A 21,272-nucleotide genomic window follows, 5' to 3' on the forward strand; every position below is an offset into this window, starting at 1 on the left:
AACCATTCTTTTATAATTCCTTTAAACAGTTCTAGTCAGACTTGTGCAGGCATGGAGGTATGCACTTCTGGGGTTCCTAAATATCTTCCTGGACGTGTCTTGCTAATACAGGGAAATTATGTTTCTTTACCTATCATTTCAGTAGTACAAGCCAAATAGTAAATGAATATCCCTGCTGCTTTTGTAAGCTTGAGTTTATTCAGCAACCATCAGAAGGTTTTCTAAACAAAGAAGCCTCCAGGAAGAATTACATCACAAACCTGCGGAATTTCAGTCTGCCTGTGAAATTATGGATGGTCTTTGCTGATGAAAAAAAATGAGCAATTTATTCTATTTGTATTATTTAGTATTGATTGATTAATCAGGTTGTTTTATATTTCTGTAATAGTGTAACTTTTATGTTAATTTGATGTTATCTGCCACTGAAACTTCACCAAAATATATGCCATCTTCTCATTTGTTTCATAACTCCCACTGAAAGAGGCTTGTTGTTTGCAGAAATTAAAGTTTTGCCTACAGTTCATATTCAAGTTCCTCTAGCCACTGCACTTTTGGTCTTTTTTCCCCATTTCTGCAGGTAAAGCTGTCCTTTGTATTTTTTGCTTCGGCAATCAGGAAGAAAATAATTGTTTCGGAAAGAAATAGAAATCAGTAAGGAAAATAAGCATGTGCAATAGGAAAGCACTGATTCCAACAAATATATTTCTCATCTTGTTGTTGTTGCAAAAATCTGTACAGGCATTTGACTCTCCAAATCCAAATGTGTGAAAACATCATCTAGGTCAGGTACATGGTCATGGCTCCTTATCTGGGGATGTGTAGTGACTAAGCTGACTTTTAAAAAATATAATACACCTTTCAAAGATTGATGAATCAGACTGATTCAGAGTGGAGGAGGGCTTAGAATCCACAGCTGAATTGCCAATGCCAGCGAAACCCAGAGAGATAACCTAGGCAGATAACTGTCGAAACTCGACAGTTTCGAGTTCTGTAGAAATGTCTAGTGACCTGGCTGATATAGGAGGGGGCAGACCCAATATCCTTCTTATGTGTCACAAAGCCAGTCTAGCTAGTTGGCATTAATACAACAAAGACTTTTAGTTGGAAAGCCTTTGTCCTGATCTGCTTGGGGGGAAGGGGAGAAGACCAGCCATGACTGATGGTTAGGAGTGCTTGCATGCAGAAAAAGCACATTGTTTGATTTGATTTTCAGCCAAATCTCCACACAGCTGCAACTAAAGCAACAGAATAGATCTGAATGGACCTTGCTCATCCAAGCAGGCCACAGGGTTTGCTGGAACATGAGGCACTATCAAATGTTTCCTGTTCGGACTAGGCCAGGGGTCATCAACCCGCAGCTCCGGAGCCGCACGTGGCTCTTGAATCCCACTGCTGCGCCTCCATTGCTCAAAATACATGTCACAGCCGCCGATCTGTGACACGCACCAGCACAGCACAGCCCTCGATCTGTTTCATAAATGCAACACACTATAGTTTTTTTATACATAGCATAAAGGTAAAAAATGATATATGCAGTGTTATTTTCATTTTAGAGGTCAAAAGAGTTTTGCGGCTCCCGGTGTTTTGTTTTCTGTGGGAAATGGGTCCAAATGGCTCTTTGAGTGTTAAAGGTTGCCGACCCCTGGACTAGGCCATTACCTGAGCAAGGAAGACCTTTTTGTGATGTGCTTTTCCATGTTCTTCAGGTCTGAATCCCTGGCTTTGTCCCCTTAGTTCTAACTCATGTTCTGGCTCATTCCTTTAAGCTTACCTACAGTTCAGCTCTGACACCAGTATCTCTCATTGCAAGGGAAGAAACAGACATTATAAAAAGGATAGCTGTAGATCTTCCTACTGGGTCAGGGGAGGCAGGGGTGGGGGAGCCCAAGTTTTACAACAGAACCATGCATTTTTCCTCTCTGTGAGCAGATGTGGAGAAATGGGCAACTGGGCTTGGAAAAATATTGCTGCCCTTGAGGTGAATTGTTGATCACCAAGGCTGCAGTGGAGGTTATAGAGAGTAGTGACCAGAGAGAAGAGCCAAGTGGGGTTTCTCCAAAAATTCACTTGTAGTGTATTGCACTTGTAGTAGCATTGCTCTATTAAGCAGCAAACTGTTAATAAGCATTACTTTTTAAATGTTGGCTCTACACATAGTATTTTGTTCTACAAACCTGTTTGAAGATGGGAACTTTGCTGGTGGAGCAAAGAGGTTCTCCTATGGATAATTATGACATCAGTACTGCTCAACCTCACCGTTTTCTTCAGTAGTGTGTAGATAGGAGTGAGTTTAAGCCTTGTTCATTTTGCACTAATTCATTAAAATTAGTGAAAAGGGATTTGTTATGAGAATTCAGCAAATCTGTAAATTCCTGCTTGACACCATCTTGCTTTGCTGGTAATGAAGATTATAGAGGAGTGGATCCAGTTTATCACTCAAATTCTCCTGCCCCATCTGTAATTGCCCTCTTCCATGACATGTTGGTGTAGGGAATTTTTTTGTTTTGTCTCCCCTTTTAATAAAAGAGTGACCTCGTGGAGAAAGAATGGGGAGTGACCAGTGGCTGGGCAGTGTGCTCAATGTTTTTGTCTTTAGTCCTGGAAATGCTGTAAAAGGTTTGTTTCAGGGCTGAGGAAATCTGCCCCCTCCCAAAGCAGGGAGATCATCATGAAAATAATGCGCAACCATTACCCTGGTAATGCAGTACCCTGAGCTCAAGGTAGACCAGGCCTTGGTCCCCATACAGGTCTTGTCTCTTACTGCTTCTATCTGAAGGAGCCTCATCTCTGATGTTGAAATTGATCTGAAACTGATCTCTGATGTTCCAAACTGTTGGGCCTCAGTGTTTCACTTCACTACCCTCAAACTTTGTTTTGCATGGAGGAAAGTAACTGCTAAGCCCTTTCTAAGGGGCAAATAGTAGCAGCCACACTGTTGCTGAGATCCCATCTCCATGCTCACCAACCAGGCCTCAAAGAAATAGAAGCTTTTGTGATGTCACAGCCCAGCCCATCCAGATGTTTCCTCTTTTGGGGTTCTGTGGCTCTGTGTGTGTATCCTTAAAGGACCCAGTCTCCTAAGGGCATCTCTATTTGGAAAGAAAAGAAAAGAAAAGAAATGTTTGGACAATGGGGAGGAGAGCATTTCATCTCAGAAAAAAAATCAGGAAGAAAGATGCAAGGTAGGCAGCAGGAGATGAAGCACATGTGAGCAAAACCCCAACTAGTTCAGGAGGATCAGGTGCCACAGAGATCATTAAGACCGCTCTTCCTTTATTTCAGCAAGTGCCCAAGGACAGCAGGGTGGTGGGGCAGATGGTCTTCCAGAGATTCAGGCCTCCAAATAAAAAATTCAGGGCTCCATGCCCACGTGGGACACCTCCGAGCACTGCTTCTCGTCCCTAGTCTGGTCTTCTAGCATTCCAACTACAAGGCCAGGCTACACATTCATTTCTGCCCTCCTGAATCACTTTCCTTCCTTGTTGCTCCCTCGATATGTACGTGCTCGTTTTTGCGCTTATACCTCTCTTTTTTTGAATTAGTTTTATTATTATTTTCTACAAACTAAAAAGTAAAAACTAAAAACATCAATCAGCAAAGACATCAGACCTACTGGGTCAGCCCCCCATTATTTTTTTTATAGCAATACATAGACATAGTCAAATCTACGCATAGTCCCGTTTCTCTAGCCGATAATAAAAAGAGTTGTTTTTGCACTTATACCTCAATCCCACTCCTTGCAAGTGTTCTGCCAAATGTTTCCATCCACCTTCTTAAAGGCTTCACATTGCGTATGCCAAAGGAACAGGGCAGAGGGAAAGGAAGAGAGCGTGAGAGAGAGGGAGAATGGGACAAAGGGATGAGAATCCCTATGTTTTGCCAGCCAAGGCAATTTTCTAATGTTAGTTCAAGCTTTCCAATAAGGCATTGAGCTGTGTATGATTTGGAAACTGTTATGGGAAAGAAATATTTCTGCATAGATTTCCCTGTGACCTCATTGGCCATGGAAGAACAGAGGTAAGTGGGCAGAAAAGCAGAGGGATGGGCTACCATCTTAAGAAAAACATGTAAATTAGGAGGAAGCAAAAATACTCCGTGATTCCAGGTTTGCCTCGATTCCCTGCATTACTCTGTCCGTGTACAACTGGGGCAAGTTTCCTGAAAGAGTATAAAAGTAAGTGGTTTATTTTGTAAATGGGAAAGTGTGGGGCAGGGAAAGACACAGGTCATGCCTTTGCAATCCAGCTTTACTGAGGAGTATCTCAGTGTGTCAAGTGTGCAAAAAATGTACCTCAACTAAGCATGACTACCCTAAAATGTGTAGTGCTTAAGGAGACAGATTTTTAAGAAGGGAAATCTAGAACGTAACTGAACAATTTTGACACATCTTATTTTAAAAGAAGCCCATTACTGGTAGTAGAAGTTGTAAAATCTGATCTGATTTGTTAGAATTCACCATGAAAATGTTTTCTTGCCAGATTATATTCAGAGACTTAGTTTTTGTCTGCCTGGCAGATTTGCAAGTGATACCTGTATTTGATGTGCTCTTAAGTAAAGGCGCGATAAAACTGAAAGTTATATAAACTGCCTGTGCCAGTACTTCTACTGATACTTATTTTAGAACGTCTCTAAGTTAAACGGGAAACCACTTGAAGTGCAGGAAGTGGGGGAAGAGCCAGCTTGTGGACTAATAATGAGTGGAGCTCACCATCTAAATTCCGACAAGAGGGGAAAACAAACAAGGCAGAGGGATCCAGGCAAACTTACCTAGATTAAGGGTAATCTTGGGATAACACATGCGAATGGAGTTACACTTGGCATGCCCCCCCCCATTAAGAAAATCTCCATTGTTCAATCATTCAAGTTTTAGCTTTTAAAAAATGCATGCTATAGACAATATGTTTTATAATGCAATTTAACTTGTATTGGAAATGGTAGAAGAGGGCAAAACCAGCCCAAGTTAATCACTTCTCATTTATTTTAATAATAAAGATGATGCCCAGTGCTTTTTGGAGTCATTTGCAAGACTATTCTAACTTGCACATTGATATCAAAGAAAATCTAGGAGTCAGCTGGAATTGCTCCCAGCATTTTGCAATCTAGAATACTCTCCCCTTTAGATGTGGGGTAATGTCAATTCTGTTTTACTCCATCCAGGGAACACTGACTTCAGAAGGCAAAAATGTGTAGACAGGAGGGATGAGGGAGAAATTAGTCAAATTAACATTCTAATATGAACTTGAATAATTTTACACTTTTGAAACAAAATATGAATAAAAGTTCAGATATCCTTTGAAACAGACAGTTCTTCACATTTTGAAATAGAGATCTCTGATCAAAAAATCAATAAAAATGCCAACATCTCCAGTTTGTTCACACAGGTTTTTCTGTATATTATAGTTCAAAATTCAAGTCCACCCTGACCCTGAGCTTTTGGCATGTTAGACAGATACAATAAAAGTATCAGAGATTCTGTAGCTCCTTGTAAATGAAGATGTAATGATATGGCCATCATAACTACATTTGATGTTTTGAAGTCAGTGGAAACAGTCCCAACTGACAATGAATAAATGCACTGTCTGCTCATAGAGGCAAACCAGCAGCCTTCAAGTCTAGTTTGATCTGCGTTCGTGGTCATTTCCAGATGAAAATGAAGTCCATTCCTTAACCCTGAACTCACATTTTCAGTTGAATTGTTTTCATTCCTGGCTTCTCCTTTCCACATTCTAGGTATGGCTGCCTACTCTTTAAACAGTACACTTACAATTTATCTAAGTAGATCTAGGGGAGTTGTTATTCAGCATCAGGAACGGCTTAAAAATGAAAGGTACATGTTTATACATTAGTATGTTGGCAGTGGTGGTGATGTGGATCCAAAGATGGATGGAAGGGGAATGATGTTTTGACCTCTTCTTTCCAGCCCCAAACTGGAAAGCTTGCATTTAGCAGACATGTCACTTCAAAATTGTGCAAAGCAACATTCCCTGGTAGTGCAATACTATTTAACTGATGCTTTCAGCCAAGCCAAACTTTTATCTAAATCTGATAGAATATGCAAGACATGTGAAAATCTATAGCTTTTTATATGACTGCTGCAATTAGTTTCAAAGGGAACTGCTCTATTGTCAGTGATCTCCAGATCCTCTGAAAGAGGAAAAGCTTATAAACAGCAGATTATCTGATTTACAAACAGGCAGCCATTGCCTCTCAGATTTAAGGTTGCTAGGAGGTTCCAGAAGTAGCAAGTACAGGAAATGAATGTGACACAATTTTTGAAACCTAACACATGAAAATATTCAAACGACAAGGTTTGTGGAGAGTGTTTCAGGCTCAAACCCCGAGGAACAGAAATAGATTGTTGTTCTAAAGCTACTTACCAGAAGGTCTCCATAGGGTTTAGGATTACTTAGTAGGTGTTTCAGCTTCAAGGACAACAAAGCATTCAGGCAAGTAGAACTGATTAACCCATCTTAATTTTAGGGGCAGTTTTTCCCCTCTCTTCCTTTTCAGCACAAGGCAACATTATTTAGTCACTGATATAGTAAATCTGCACAGTGATTTGTAATTAATTCAAAACCTGTATAGAACATGAATTGAAACCAATTCATAAGTCTTTAATTTAGAATACTTCACAGTGCAGGTTGACTCCTGAACTAGTGTGGAATTATTATGGTTGTATATTGATCATTATGTAGTGTTTGTCTGAACTGAATACTTAATGTAAGCCAGAAGTCTTTTGATTATGCTGTCTCTCTGAAGAGAGAATTTTAGATGCTGAAGAACATGCCTGTTAGGGGTCTATCATGTTTGCTACCTCTGTGACTTGTGATGGCCAAGTTGGTGAAAGATGATGGGAAAGAGCTATAGTGCAACCCATCTGGAAGGTGCCTGGTTGGAGAAGTCTGTTTTAGATTGTCAAATAGGACCATTATCATTTTAGTATGGTCATGCATCCTCTTTCACAGAAGACTACTCTGTTCAAAGGGCTCTCAGAGAATTGTTTTTTGCTTTGAAAGCATCCTCTGTTTGAATGGCTAACCAGTCCAATCCCAGTTTAAACATAAAAAACCCACAAGAAAAGGAGGGAGAGCAGGGGCCTTGAAGTTGCCCATCAACAGCACCTGGGCAGCAGGTCGAGCAGGCCACACAGTCACCTGGTCACACTCTTCCCCACAATGCAGAGATGCAAATTTAAGGCAAAATGGTAGCTTCGTTTGTCTTCTTTTTTAGTGGTGCATTTCCTGTGTGTGTGTGATTTCCAAGTGGCTATCCCAGCACCAGTGCTAATGCTCACTCTGGCTTATTTCTTTTTCAGATGTCGTTGTGGGATTCTGTGCTCTCCTTCTTTCAGATGGTTTCCCGTAGAAAAATAATAACCGCAAGCGACAGCAGAGAATCGAACTTGCATCGCTGCCTTTCCACCTTGGACTTAGTGGCTCTGGGTGTGGGCAGTACATTGGGTGCAGGGGTGTATGTCTTAGCAGGGGAAGTAGCCAAGACCAGTTCAGGCCCTAGTATCATCATTTCATTTCTGATCGCTGCTCTGGTGTCCATCTTGGCAGGATTGTGTTATGCTGAATTTGGAGCCCGGGTTCCCCTGACTGGATCAGCATATCTTTACAGTTACATAACTGTCGGAGAATTGTGGGCATTCATCACTGGGTGGAACCTGCTACTCGCCTATGTAATTGGTATAACTATGCACTTAATATTTCCATGTTGTTTCACCAATGACAGAAATTGGGGCCTATGAAAAGATAATCAGGGAGGCAGAAAAGAGAACATGGGTAGTGAACACACACCGCTTTGACTTCATACAGAGGTCATGGACAGAGCACATGCTTTTAATGCAGAAAGTTTTGGGTTTAATTGCCATCATTTTTAAGTTGGGCTGGAAAAAAAACTCTTTTTGAAGTCTTGGAAAGCAGTCAGTGTAGACAAAACTGAACTAAATGGATTAACGGGTTGACCTAGCATGAAGCATTTTCATATGAATGGTTCTCACCACCAAAACCTCTCTTGCCCATCTCTTCGTTGGACATCTGCAGAGAAAATATGATGTGGACTGAAACAAATATATGATCACCTGTCAGAGGATCTCTGCCATATGTTGTAGAAAGTTTCCCAAAGAGGAGATGGGTACAAAAATATCTATTGGCAGTCAGTCTATTTATTTGTTTAAAACCAAAGGTCATCATAAAGCAATTTAAAATCATATATGAATACAAAAAAAATCAGAGAAGGCAGGTCAGTATTTACTTACTTAAGATGACCTCCCATCCTACCCAACACAACACAAGAACAGGTCAGTCATACCCCAGCATTAACTGGAAATGTTTTGGGTCATGTAGGACACCTCATAGTCTCAGGCAGCCAATACACAGAATACCTTATCAGAATCAGACAGTCAAACACGGCTATTTATGAGACTTTGCAGGATTATTACCCTGGGTACCTACGAGTATATAATGGGAAAACGTCCACTGAAGTCTCAAATCTGCAAAAATCAATAAATAATGGATTGAGCGAGGGTGCATGAAATTGCCTTAGGAGCTTGATTCAACCATTTTTTATCAGGCAACATGTCAGACTATAAAAAATAAGTGCTCTGTGTAAAGGCTGCGAGAACTATCTCCAGAGACAGGGAGGAAGAAAGCATTTTGTGGAAAATAAGCCTGAAGCACAGAGGTGAAATGAGAGAACCTGGTGATAAGAAGAAACGTTCATGTTCTGCCCAGCTTTGTGGTGTCATGGAGAAGGCATCTGCCTACACAGCAGTTTAAGGCTGCCATATGTTGGAGGGGAACTTTAAATAGACACATTTCAGAGAAAAGCGGTGTTGAACCTCAGGTTCCTCTGGTCTGCCTTGGAGCCAAATATGGTCCGTTGACATTGTCCAAATGCTCACACCCTTCCCCTGACCAGCAGTTCTTTGATTGTTTTCTTTTGCACAATTTCCCCCAATTCTGAAAGGCTGAAGTGCCTTTCCTAAGGTGCAATTACTTGCAGTAAACATTTTAAGCTTACATAGGCAGATAATTTTGGTATTTCATCCTGCCATGTTTGCCTTTGGCCCAGCCTCCTTTTGCTTTCATCCTCACCACTGGAATGCACTCCTGAGAGTTTCTCCCAAATTGAACGGGGCCCTTGTACTGAAAGATGTTCAATGCACCTCCCATGGGACAGGAGGGGCATTCTGAGGATCTTGCTTTTCCACAGAAGTCCATGTAAGCCAATCATGCACCTTGTAAAGTAGATTCCCTGTACCCATGTCCACATTCATAGGACAGCTGTCAGGGCCCACATTGTTCAGGTCTGACATTCTCCACCCATCACTGAAAGTGTTATTTTGTTTAACTAGCTGATTCTCTGCAGGTACCTCCAGTGTGGCCAGAGCCTGGAGTGCAACTTTTGATGAACTGCTGGGCAAAAAAATGGTGACCTTTTTCAGCACACATTTGGCCATAAGCTGTCCAGGACTGGCTGAGTACCCCGATATCTTTGCCGTTAGCCTGATCATTGTACTGGCGGGTATGTTTATCCCAGTTTCTATTATTCTAAGGCTCTAGTCATCAGCTTCACATCTATTGTACTGAAGTTTGGCCATTCTCAGGTGTCTAACAAAAACTTAGAGCACCTATATTAACTGCCCTGGTTTTCGATATATTAATTTTTTACTTAATTACATATATTGTGGTTTTATCTTGTTTATTATGCTATTTTAACTGAATCATTTTATTTAATGACATTTAGTGGCACTTTTATTGTAATGGCCACCCAGAGAGCCCAATGCTAACAGGCAGCTTTCAAACAAATCTAATAAACAAAAATAAATAAAATTTAGGATGCCATCCTGAGCTCACTTAACTGGGAGTAAGTTCCATTGCACTTAATGGGATTTGCTTCTGAGAAGATAAATATAGATTTGACCATACATTGCTTATCTTCCCACTAAGTGCTTAATGTGACCCCAACTATTTGGGCCTGAATAATATTATCAACATCTCAGTTATAATTTCAAAATGCTGTATTTGTCACCCACAGTAACCCACATTTCCATTTATGATACTATTACTCTTCCTGTCCTATTGCTCCCATTAGGTGTGTCACTTTTCCTTATTTTGTTATTAACTTGTAGTGTTCCCTTTCAAGGAAGTATTCTTTGAAATAAAGAAGAAGAAAGCTTAATTTGTGGTCTTGGCCCCCTGGGTTCTTTTTCATTAGCCCTGCCCTGGTGGCAGCTCAATATGCTGTTGTGTGAATTAAGTGAACTTGTAAACTTCTGTCTCTAAGATGGGTGACAGTTTGTACACACACACACACACACACACACACTTACTTTAAGGGAGCTTTTGCAAATCTAGTGTGATTTGCACAAATCGCACCAGAATGATGTCATTTCCAGCTTCCAATTTACACGAATCCTGCAAATAGCATGTTCATTCAACTGGTGCAAACTTGCACAAATTGCATGACTTGCACCTGTTTCCTTGCACCGATTGCACATTATTTTAAAAGTGCAAACCATGGCCTGTCTTGGCAACAGAAGCCTGCAAAAGCCTCCCCACGTGGTCCACTTCCATTCACTGGATCAGAAACAGGGAGAAAGTCCATCAAGCTGAAATGAACCAGACTTCCCAGTGTCAGCATAGTTTCACTACAAACATTCAAAACCAAAGCTTTCTATATCACCTTTTCTTTTTCTTGCCTCCTTCAATCCATACTTTACAAGCCATATGTGTGTCACAATCCTGTACTTGAAATGATTGCTTCTATTAAGCCATACAGGGAAGGTGAAAAGGAAGTCATATGTCCTAAAGATGGCCAAATATCTTTTGAAAATTATGTTTCATTGTAAAGCTTACATCTTTCTTCATCAAGGGTAAAACGTCACTGTTCCTGCTGTAATTTTGTGTCCCAGCTATCTTTATTAAACAAGGTTTTGTTCATGAAACTTTGTGTATGTGTATGTTCATAGTCAAAGCAAATCTTTGGGTTTTCATTCCAAGCTAGAACTGGTTATACAAAATTTAAGTGGTGGGTATGTTTGTGTTCAATAATATCAATGCCAAATTTTTAATATTGTAAATCAGTGACTCTTTAATCCCTTTCTAGCACGAGGGATTTCCAAAATTTTAAACAGTGATGGGATCCTGGTAATTAAGTATGAAAGTCACATTTTCTGCAAAGACAGTTCACAGGTCTGAACGTATCTTCAACCGTACAAACACACTGCCAGAAGGGATATGGGCACTAAGTGGGAGTCACATGTTTCTTCCTTATTGCTTCCGAAATGCTAGTCCAGGGTCCTTGAGAAAAAGCCCTGGCCTGAAACACTTGCTCCTCTGTTTGCTGCACTACATGTCTTTTAGATATATGTATGAAGCTGATTTAGAGCAAGAACCATTGCTTCACTTCTAGCTTATTCTCAGTCTCATTCTCTGCACTGACTGACAGCAGATTTCTTGGATTCTAGATGGGTTTATCCCTGTCCTACCAAGAGTTGTTGGGGATTTATTTGGGATCTTCTGCACAAAGCAGAATGCTAACTTGTGAGCTACTGTCCATAAGAATATGTACCCATCTTTTAAGAATGTAAGTAGAAAAATTCATGAAGATAGTGAGTCAGGTCTTTTGATAACAAATAGGCCATTTCAGACTATTCTCTTTTCCATGTGGTATTGGCAATTACACATACTTGGTACTCTGCACTTTCAGAATGAACCAGTTGCACTCTGTGAAGTCAAGTGCAGAGACTTTGAGCCCAAAATCTTACTGTAAATGTCATTCTGTCTTCTTGACTCCCTAGGGCTTCTCTCCATCGGGGTAAAGGAATCCTCCACAGTCAATAAAATCATCACAGCTATCAATGTGCTTGTCCTACTGTTCATAGCAATCAGTGGATTCATCAAAGGGGACTTCAAGAATTGGAGGATGAGTGAGAATGATTTGTTAACTGTTGCTGCTCATAGATTTGGGTAAGAGAATTGAACTTGGGACCAGAGATCAAGTCTCAGGTTGCAGAAAAGAAAACTCAGAATGTTTGTCTTTCTCCATATTTAGAGTTGGCTACAAGGCAGGGGGCTTGAGTAGATGAATGCTCTCTGTAAGGTACCAGATCCATATTTCTAGTTAGTTTTGGGAAGCAAGCAAAATATGTTTTGCTTATAACATAGACCCACAAGGCCGTGTTTAAACATGTCGTTCCACTGACACAAATGATGTTGCACTAGTGGAATACTAAGTTCCAGAATATGCACATGGGGAAAGTCCAGCTAATGCCCTGTTGTGCAACTATTTGCACAAGAGGCTGCACAACCACTTTCAGGAGCAGGCAGTGTGTTCTGTTTGTGTGTGTGCTGCTGATGTAATGCAGATGTGCTTGCCCAGCTGAAAGATTTGGCAGAGCTCTGCTAGTGTTATTTGAGATAGTGGAATAACGTGCCGCTCAGTGTTCCTGGAGCAGTGGTAGGGGTGGGCAGATCCTCCAAGTTCATTCCCACAGCCTGCTTTTCTGTACCTCCGAGTCTGTTCTGTGCCAGTTCCATGTGAAGTTTGCTCTTTTTTATGGGGAAAAATCCCATGAATTTGGTACACATTTTTAAAATGGGTGCATACTCCCATTGCTTAAAGCATGTTTTTGTCCATTCAGAAATGTATACAGTGGTTTTTCATATTTTCCAGATGTTCACATGTTAAAAACACTTTTTATTTTGCAGAACACATGGCAAGCACAGAATGTACAAGTTTCTGACCTCCAGTTGTGTATGTTTCTGCATTTACTTCTGGGTGGGGCAGGTTTGGTAAATCTGTACCAAAAACCCTGCCTCAAAAGGCCTAATTTCTCACCTGTCCTACAGGGGCACATATGATGTTGTCCAACTTCATATTCACAGAAATCCCCAACCCGATGCCTTCCAGGCATGCTGGATTCCAGTATCCATGCTGGCCAAGAACGCTTGGATTCCAGACTAATGCCTTTGGAGGGCACCCAGTTGGAGAAGGCTGAGCTAGGCTGAGAACAAATGACTCGCTCAAGGCCAGGGCATGATTTTCATGGCTGAACAGGGAATTGAACACAACTCTTTCCTGGCACAGTACAATATTCTATCCATGAACAACTTTCACAAAATGGAATCTCCTCTGTTTTTATGGTAATTAAATAGTTGCACAAAATGCTTCTGAAATATTTTTCATTCATTCTAACCATCCTCCCTTCCGTCCTGTTAGCACTGGCCATTTGGCCACTTACCTCACCTCTGTCTATTCAGGCATCTCTTGCAGTGTCAACCTACCAATGGCATCCTGTCATATCCTTCTTGCACTGACTTCCTTTTTGCCACTTTCCTCCCAAGCAATCGATCTGTGACTGGCAATGGGACCTGGGAGTTTGGGGCTGGAGGATTCATGCCCTATGGCTACACTGGGACCTTGGCTGGAGCTGCTACCTGCTTCTATGCTTTCGTTGGGTTTGATTGCATTGCAACCACAGGTAAGTGAGAGAGGAGATGATAGTGCACTCAGCAGCCAATGAGAAAGGGAAAGAATTAGAGTCGTACCTCACAGAGGAAGCCATTTTTAAAGCTTCCTTGTGCCCGGTTCACCTCCCGCAAGGAGGAGTAGAAAATGCTGTGTTACGCTGTCTTGGCTTTGCTGTTGCTGGAACAGAATTTCTTCAGCAAACTTTTTGGGATAGCAAAGTATCACATTACTGCTCAGATCCTAGACTGCCACAGCCCCCATACCTTGATCAACAGTAGTAAGATGTGTAGGAGCAGCTCTTGTGTGCTCCTCCCCAGCTATTGAGATTGAGTGAGGTGGCCTTTCTGAAGGAGCCATCCCCTAGGGAGGTGAGAGGAATGCTTGCTAGGAGAAGGGCCTTCTCAGTGGTAGTACCCCAGAGAGGTGAGCCATGTGCCTTCACAGCTAGTATTTTGGTGCCAGGCAAAAACTTACCCTTTCTCCGGCTATTTTAACAATTGATTTTAATGGTAAGTTGGTTTTAAATCGACCCTATTTTTAGGTTAGTTGGTTTCAGTTTAAATTGTTTAAATTGTTATATTAATGTTTATACAATATTTTAATTTTGATATATTATGTTTTACATTTGGATTATGTTGTTAATATGTTTTGAATATGCTGAGTTAGTGTTATTAGAATGTTGTGTGATTTTATGTATTGTGAGCCAGATAGGGGCTAGTGTAGCAGCATGATAATGGCAATGATAATGATAACATTTCAGAATGATCATGCAATTATTTGTGTCTGTGTCTACCAGGGGAAGAGGTGAAGGATCCTCACAAATCCATCCCTTTAGGAATCGTTCTCTCCCTGCTCATCTGCTTCCTAGCCTACTTCAGTGTATCGGCTGCCTTGACCCTGATGATGCCTTATCACCTTTTGGACACCATGAGTCCTCTGCCAGTGGCTTTTGACTACATTGGATGGAGCATGGCAAAGTATGCTGTAGCAGTCGGGTCCCTCTGTGCTCTGACTGCCAGGTAAAGGTGGTGGCACCTTGCAGAAGGATGCACTCATCCTCATGCTTATGTTCACCTAAGAACCCTCTTGGATCAGGCTAAGGTTCCATCAAGCCCAGCATTCTGCTTCCAACAGCAGCTATTCAGAAGCTTTCCAGAAGTCCACAAGCAGGGCACAAGGGCCACTTGTCTCCCTTTGTTTGCTAGCCTATAAATGATTCTTGGAAGCTTGGAAGGTCCATTTAGCTTCGATTCACTGATAGCCTATGCTCTTTAATGTGGGTGAACAGAAGGTAGATTTCCAGATGTTTTGGGGCTTCCATTCTGAGAATTCCTGCCCATTGGCAATGCCAGTAGGGATACCTGGAAGTTGAAATCCAAAATATCTAAAGATCCAGCTTCTGCCCGCCCCTGCTGTCTTCCTCAAGTTGGTGCCCTCCTGCTGTTCTAAACAACAGCTTCCAGCTTTCCTGATTTTTTTTACCATATTGGCTGGGACCGATGAGGATTGTTAGCCGAACATCTGAAGGGCTTCAACTGAGAGACGACCACTTGTATAAATGTATAGAAACAGTGGCCCTTGTTGTAACTTGTGACAGCAACTTCTATCCATTAATGATACATTCTGCAAGAAAGGATTCTTGACTGTCCTCAGTTAATGTAATTAATTGACTCCAAGTTCTAGTATTATGAGAGAGGAAACGTAATCAGCTATTCTCCCTCCCTCCTTTCTCCATTGGACTCCTAATTTTATGCAGCTCTCTCATGTCCACTCTTGGCCATCTTTATCCTAAGTTACAAAACTCCTAATGTGTTGGTTTTTCCTTGAATTGCTGAAATTGCTCAACAATCTTGATTTCATTTGTCCTTTTCTGGAATTATCAGAGCCTGTCTTCTGCTTTGCATTTGGTCCTCTTTATTTGATAACGTTTGTCACCTTCTAAGTCTGTCCTCATAAGAGCTTCCTCAGTCTGAGCCACTAGATAGATCATCAGTATTTTTGCTCAAATCTCTCAGACAGGTCATGCATACCAAGGGGGAACAAAGGGTGAAGATCAGGTAGGTGATTCCACTCACGATTGGAGAGGGAATTGGAGGTTAAGTCCAACATCTTTGAGGGATTGTTTTGACATCAGGCCCTAGGAAATGTATCACTTTCATAGTAAAGATCAATCCTCACCATATAAAGCAGGCCTCTCCAATGACTGTGCTGGCTGGGGATGATGGGAGTTGCAGTCTAGCACATCTGGAGAAGTAAAGACTCATTTCTATTGAACTAGGAAGAAGTTCTTGGAAGACTTTCCCTTATGCTTACTTAAAGTCTGATCCCTTGTGCACACAAGGAGGGAAAGGAAAAGGCAGACAGGGCTATGGCCATGGATGTTTTCTTCTCTGTCTTCCTGTGCAGCTTGCTGGGTGCCATGTTCCCAATGCCACGGATTCTATTTGCCATGGCCAGGGATGGACTCCTCTTCCAACCTTTGGCCAAAGTGAACAGACGACAGAGCCCAGTGATTGCAACTCTGGTGGCTGGGGCTGTTGCAGGTAAGGCTGTACAAAGATGATCCAAATTTGGGCCTGCCAGTAGACAGTGGATCAGTAAGTTTTCACAAGTTGGAGAGACCAATCAGTTTAAACTAAGGAATAGGTCTATTTTGAGTCTAGAATCTCCCATCTTTTAAAAGAGGCATGGTTTTGACATCAGTAATGTCTTCTGAGGCAGTACATATTCAGTGCCTAGAAAACTCAACAGGCCAACAAATACAGCTGGTGTTGCACTGCACTAGAGGTCAATTACTCTAGTGCATGGTAATTAACAATAGCGATGATGCCTCATTGGATACTGCCCCATGGATGGAATTGACCTCCACTGAAAGGAGGTTCTCAAACCTGGTGCTCTCTTTGACAGAAAGGGATCCGATCCTGCCAGTCATGATGGTCTTGCCTCACAAGGGAACAAAATTCTGCATTCGCTGTTTCCTGAATCTTGAGACTGAGAGAGTTGGCTGGTATGCCCAAAGTATGTTTTATGAAGCATAGAAACCCTTGGGCAGTTTCCAGCAGGGCATTCTTCCACTGTTTCTGTGGTGATTGTAGGAGCAATTACTTGCAAAACATTGCTTTTGTGTTTCTGGATATACGCCTGTTTTCTGGATCAGGACAACTCAGTGGAGCTTCCTTCTGCTAGCTCTGCTGATGTTCCCCATTCTGAAAAGGAAAGTTTCCACCTTTTGAGGATTTTTTGAAAAGTTGAAAGACTGATTGTGCAGCTGCCCACTTTTTGCTCCTGTGAGCATGGGCACCATAGAATACTCCATGTTCATATAGAGGGCAACAAGAATTAGCAGAACATATGTAATTGCTTGTGTTTGCAATGCCCTCTACCTTGTCTTCACAGCTTTGATGGCTTTCCTGTTTGATCTCAAGGCCTTGGTTGACATCATGTCCATCGGGACCCTGCTGGCCTACACTCTAGTAGCGATCTGTGTTCTTCTGCTCAGGTAATGAAGTTCAGACCATGTACTTCCATCTAACGGCGATGGCAGTAGCAGGTGCTACTCCAGTGCCCCTGAAGACAGCATCCTAAGGGGATGTAAAGTTTTCTCAGCACATAGCGGTCTCTTGAGTTACATTTTCACAACTGAACTAAGGGAATACCAAAGGCAGAGATGGTTATGGCCATTTCCCGATATGGTGATTTCCACCCCCTTGCAATGCATACATTCTGGATCAAGATGAAGAACAACTCAGTAACATGCATGCTGTGAGCATCATGTTTGTATGCTGTGAGTTACAGGTAGCACTGCAGCATTAAATCAGTTATTACTTGGTTAGATTAATGATTTAAAAACCTTTACAGTGTAATCCAATACTCAAGAGTCAGTCCTATGAATTCAGTGGGCTTTACTGTTAGGTAATTGCATATAGGAATGCAACCATAAGCAACTTAAGAGTGACTTAAATTTTTACATAATTTTTCATCAACATGCCAGCAGAAAACTCATTTTTAAAAGACATTCTGCTTACTGTCACATTAAAAAAAAAAAGATTGCTTTTTCCTTCCGAAATATCATTTTTACCCAGATGCAAATTTATTATAATCTAATCAATAGAGTCAGTTAATTAATTAACTAAAACTCATATGATTAATCAGCTACATTTTATTCAATCAAGTTGTAGTCATAGTTACAACCTCAGTTGCTACATCCATGTCCAAATAGATCTCACACTTCGCTGAGATCTGCAGAGATAAGAGGCAAACAAGAGGTGTCACCTCCTCTATTCTGTGTGTCCAACTGAAATCTTAAGCAATTTTCATTAGCTTCTGCCTTATCTGCATTATTGTTGTGAGTTTTGCAGAAGAAAGAGGAAACAGGTTCTGGGACTGCCCTAGAACAGGATTCTCCAACATGGGGGCTTCCAGATCTATTGAATGACAGTTCCCACCATCTCCAGCCAGTATAGCCATGTAACCATTGATTATGTAGTACTGCCCAACCAGTCTTGACATCTTAAGATTCTACCTTTTTAAAAAAATGGCACAAGTCCCATCTGAGAACAGAGGCACTTTACCTATCTGAATTATATCCATTACCATTCACTCAAAATTTATTCCATTCTGAAATCCAGTATCCAGTTGAGTCTAGCTGAGTTCAATCCTAAATATGTGGGCACAGAATTGCAGCTTAAGAATTTCTGCTTTCAGTAGCTTTTGTTTAATTATATGTATTACCTAAATAAATGTAGGTAGCAACAGTCATGTACATGGAGTGTTTTATTTTGTTGATTGTTAATTCAGGGTCATAGGCTGTTTGAACACCAATGTCTCATCCTCAGGACCACATAGTCCAACAAAGGAGCCTTATAGATTGGGCACAATATTGAGGGAAAGCTTAATTATTAAGATTGGAATTAAATTCCTCCTGGCAGCATTACATACCCAGGGGAGAGAGGGAAATACCAAGAAAGTTAAAGACACACCATGTTCACACAAATTATAGGAGAGAACTCATGGCAGGCTGTTATTAACAATACTGATGGCAATGAAATTATTTATCATTTGTAGTAATTTTCCCCTTGCATTGTGTGGGGGAAAATCTTTGGATTTCCACACTGTTCACTCAAGTGGATGGAAAAGAATTCCTCACAACAGACAATCCTCAGATTGTGCATACCAACCCCAAGTTCTGAAATCCTGGAAAACTCTCTGGAAGACATGCAGTCCTTGTTTAGAATCCTTTTACAAATGAAGGGATATCTCCAAATTTTTGCTTGTCATCTCGACATCCTCTTATAATGCCAGAGGATGTCTGGAATTCTGTCTGGAAAGAAGAAGCCACCTGCCTGCGTTTTCTAAAAAGTGAACTTGCTTTGTAGGTACCAGCCTGATCCCAGTTCTCTGGACCCATCGGAAAAGATGAGTCCAAGGAGGACACTCTGGGTGGACCTCGTAATGCACCCTCATATGAGTTCATCCCAGCACTCCTCCAGCCTGGTGTCTCACACTGTATCTGTCCTTGGTGAGTACAGAAGCTGGAACCCCATCAACTGTGGAATGGGCAGAAAGATCTCCAAATGTTTTGGATGTCTATTTCCACAATTCTTGACTCTTGGCAATACTGACTGGAGCTTCTCAGAGTTGGTCTCAGGAGTTAATAACCTACCTTCTCTTCACATCAATCAATATTTCCATCTATTCCAACCTTTCCCAAGCCTGGTACCTTCCAAATATTTCAGAATACAAGTCTCATAATTGCTGATCATCAGTCATGCTGTCTGCAGTTGGTGAGATGTTTGAGTTCAAACAGTTGGGAGGGCTCCAGGTTGGGGAGGCTGATCTATACAGTTAACTGGGCATGATGGAACCAAACTGGAATGCTGGTATGTGTAAAAGAATATCACCTTGCTTAAATACTACAGGTCTCACTTAAAACAAATAGAACTAACCAGTTCATAGCTTTCTCCAGGGAGCAGAGTTTGTGGTCAGCAGTTTTGCAGGGGCTCTTGTTATGGTATATGGGATACTCTTGTGTGAATGGAAGATGCTTCTCTCCCTGCGTGCTTTTCACAGGCCATTTTCTGTCCAGTTGTCTTAGTCTGCATCGTGAGTGTCCTGGCCACCTCAGGGCTGCCATGTTTGTTGTCGGGAGGTGCTTGGTGCCTCACCTCCCTTTTCCTCCTCCTCCTGGGGATTCTAATGGCAGCCCTAATCATCTGGAGGCAGCCTCAGAGCCAAAAGAAAGCAGGCTTCATGGTAAGTTGATGGACTTTCCTCTTGATTGTGTTCAGCAAACCAAATGGTTACTGATATGGTGCAATGAATTTCACATTCAAGTAATGCTGTGTATAGAGTTCCAGTGAACAGGAGTGGGCTGGGAATTCTCTCTGTGGGCTGTGCTCTGCTTCCAGCCATCTTTGCATCTACACAAAGGTAGCAATGTCTGGATTAATGAATTCAAAGGGTTCTGATTTCTTATGAATCCCACCTGCAGATGCATACACAGACTGGCTTTTCTTGAGTCACATGGATCGGCAGATTTTTTTTTTAACTGGGGGTGGGTGGGATTTGCATGCCGGAGCAAGAACACATTGGACCAAATGTAGATTTGCAAAGAGAAACAGAATTCCCATACGACAGTGCATTTCCATCAATGAGAAGACAACAAGATGGAGGAGACGTGTTCTATGGAGCTTAGAATAGATTTCACAGCATCAGTGCATCCCTAGCCAAAGGACAGTATCCCAGCTGGAGTTTAATAGTGTTTTCCTCTTTGCTGAGAGCTGTTGTGGTGTGGTGGTTAAAATGCTGGACCGGGAACGTGGGAGATCTGGCCTAGTCCCCACTCAGCCATGAAGTTCATTGAATAACTGGTCCAGTCACTCACTCCCAGTCTGGAGTGAGTGACTGGACCAACAACCTCACAGGGTTGTTGTTGTGAGGATAAAATGGAGCTGTGTAAACTGCCCTGGATACCTTTTAAGAGGAAAAAGGTGAGATAAAATGCAATATAATAATTGCCCTTCCACTAAATTACTATCCACCCATACCTGAGGAAACGTATTTGCTTTATGCATGTATATGTTTCTTTTAAGCAGTTCTGCAAATTCACACACTTAACATTTGTTCTTCACTTTAAAATAAAAAGAAAACGCAATGCCATCCCCACGTTTGACCTCTGCAAAAACTACTCTGAGAGGGTGAGGGGTGTAGTTTTTTGATTGACAGGAGGGCCAGCTAATTAGCATCATGCATACTTTATTCAGCTGCAAATTGAGCTTAATCTAGGAGAAAAATGGATTACTTACCCAAAATTTGAGGAATACACTCTCCTAAAATATACACATCTATCTCTCCTCTCCTTTTTGTAAAATGCAGTTCTAATCCTCTTGGTTATGTGAAATAGCTTGGTAACACATGTTGGTAAATGATCAGAAACTAACTGGAACACTACCGGGAGTCCTCAGCTCTAGGCATACCTGCCCGGAGTCACGAGAGCTTTCTCTTAGACAAGGGCTATAAACAGGAAGGGCTATAAAAGGCCCTCATCTGTTTCTCTGTGGCTTTTTGGGGGTCAGGCTCCTGGCTTGGCCTCCTTGGCTTTGAGGTGACAATACAGCCTCTGTCTTCCCCATGACAGCTGCATATGGCCCGGCCCTGGCGCACATGGAAGTTGATTCCTATTCCTCAGAAAGCTTTATCTCAAGTACCGCATATTGCCATATCGTGCAATAATTCCCCTTTTATTCTATTGAACTCAAAATATTTCTGTGCTAACTCAGGTCCCATGCCTG

At 41.7% G+C, this 21,272-nt stretch overlaps 1 protein-coding gene across 1 annotated transcript; it reads left to right on the forward strand.

The window, feature by feature from the left end:
* Positions 1-7,315: 7,315 nt before the first annotated feature.
* LOC123035921 (cationic amino acid transporter 2-like) lies at positions 7,316-21,213 on the forward strand. Its single transcript, XM_044454609.1, has 9 exons — positions 7,316-7,691; positions 9,376-9,531; positions 11,810-11,978; positions 13,356-13,492; positions 14,279-14,501; positions 15,889-16,025; positions 16,879-16,981; positions 18,858-19,000; positions 21,119-21,213. The coding sequence occupies exons 1-9, from the start codon at positions 7,316-7,318 to the stop codon at positions 21,211-21,213; spliced, it is 1,539 nt and encodes a 512-aa protein (XP_044310544.1).
* Positions 21,214-21,272: the final 59 nt, after the last annotated feature.

This window comes from Varanus komodoensis, unplaced genomic scaffold (assembly GCF_004798865.1).
Source record: "Varanus komodoensis strain SLA01 unplaced genomic scaffold, ASM479886v1 scaffold7_3, whole genome shotgun sequence".
NCBI classification, from domain to species: domain Eukaryota; kingdom Metazoa; phylum Chordata; class Lepidosauria; order Squamata; family Varanidae; genus Varanus; species Varanus komodoensis.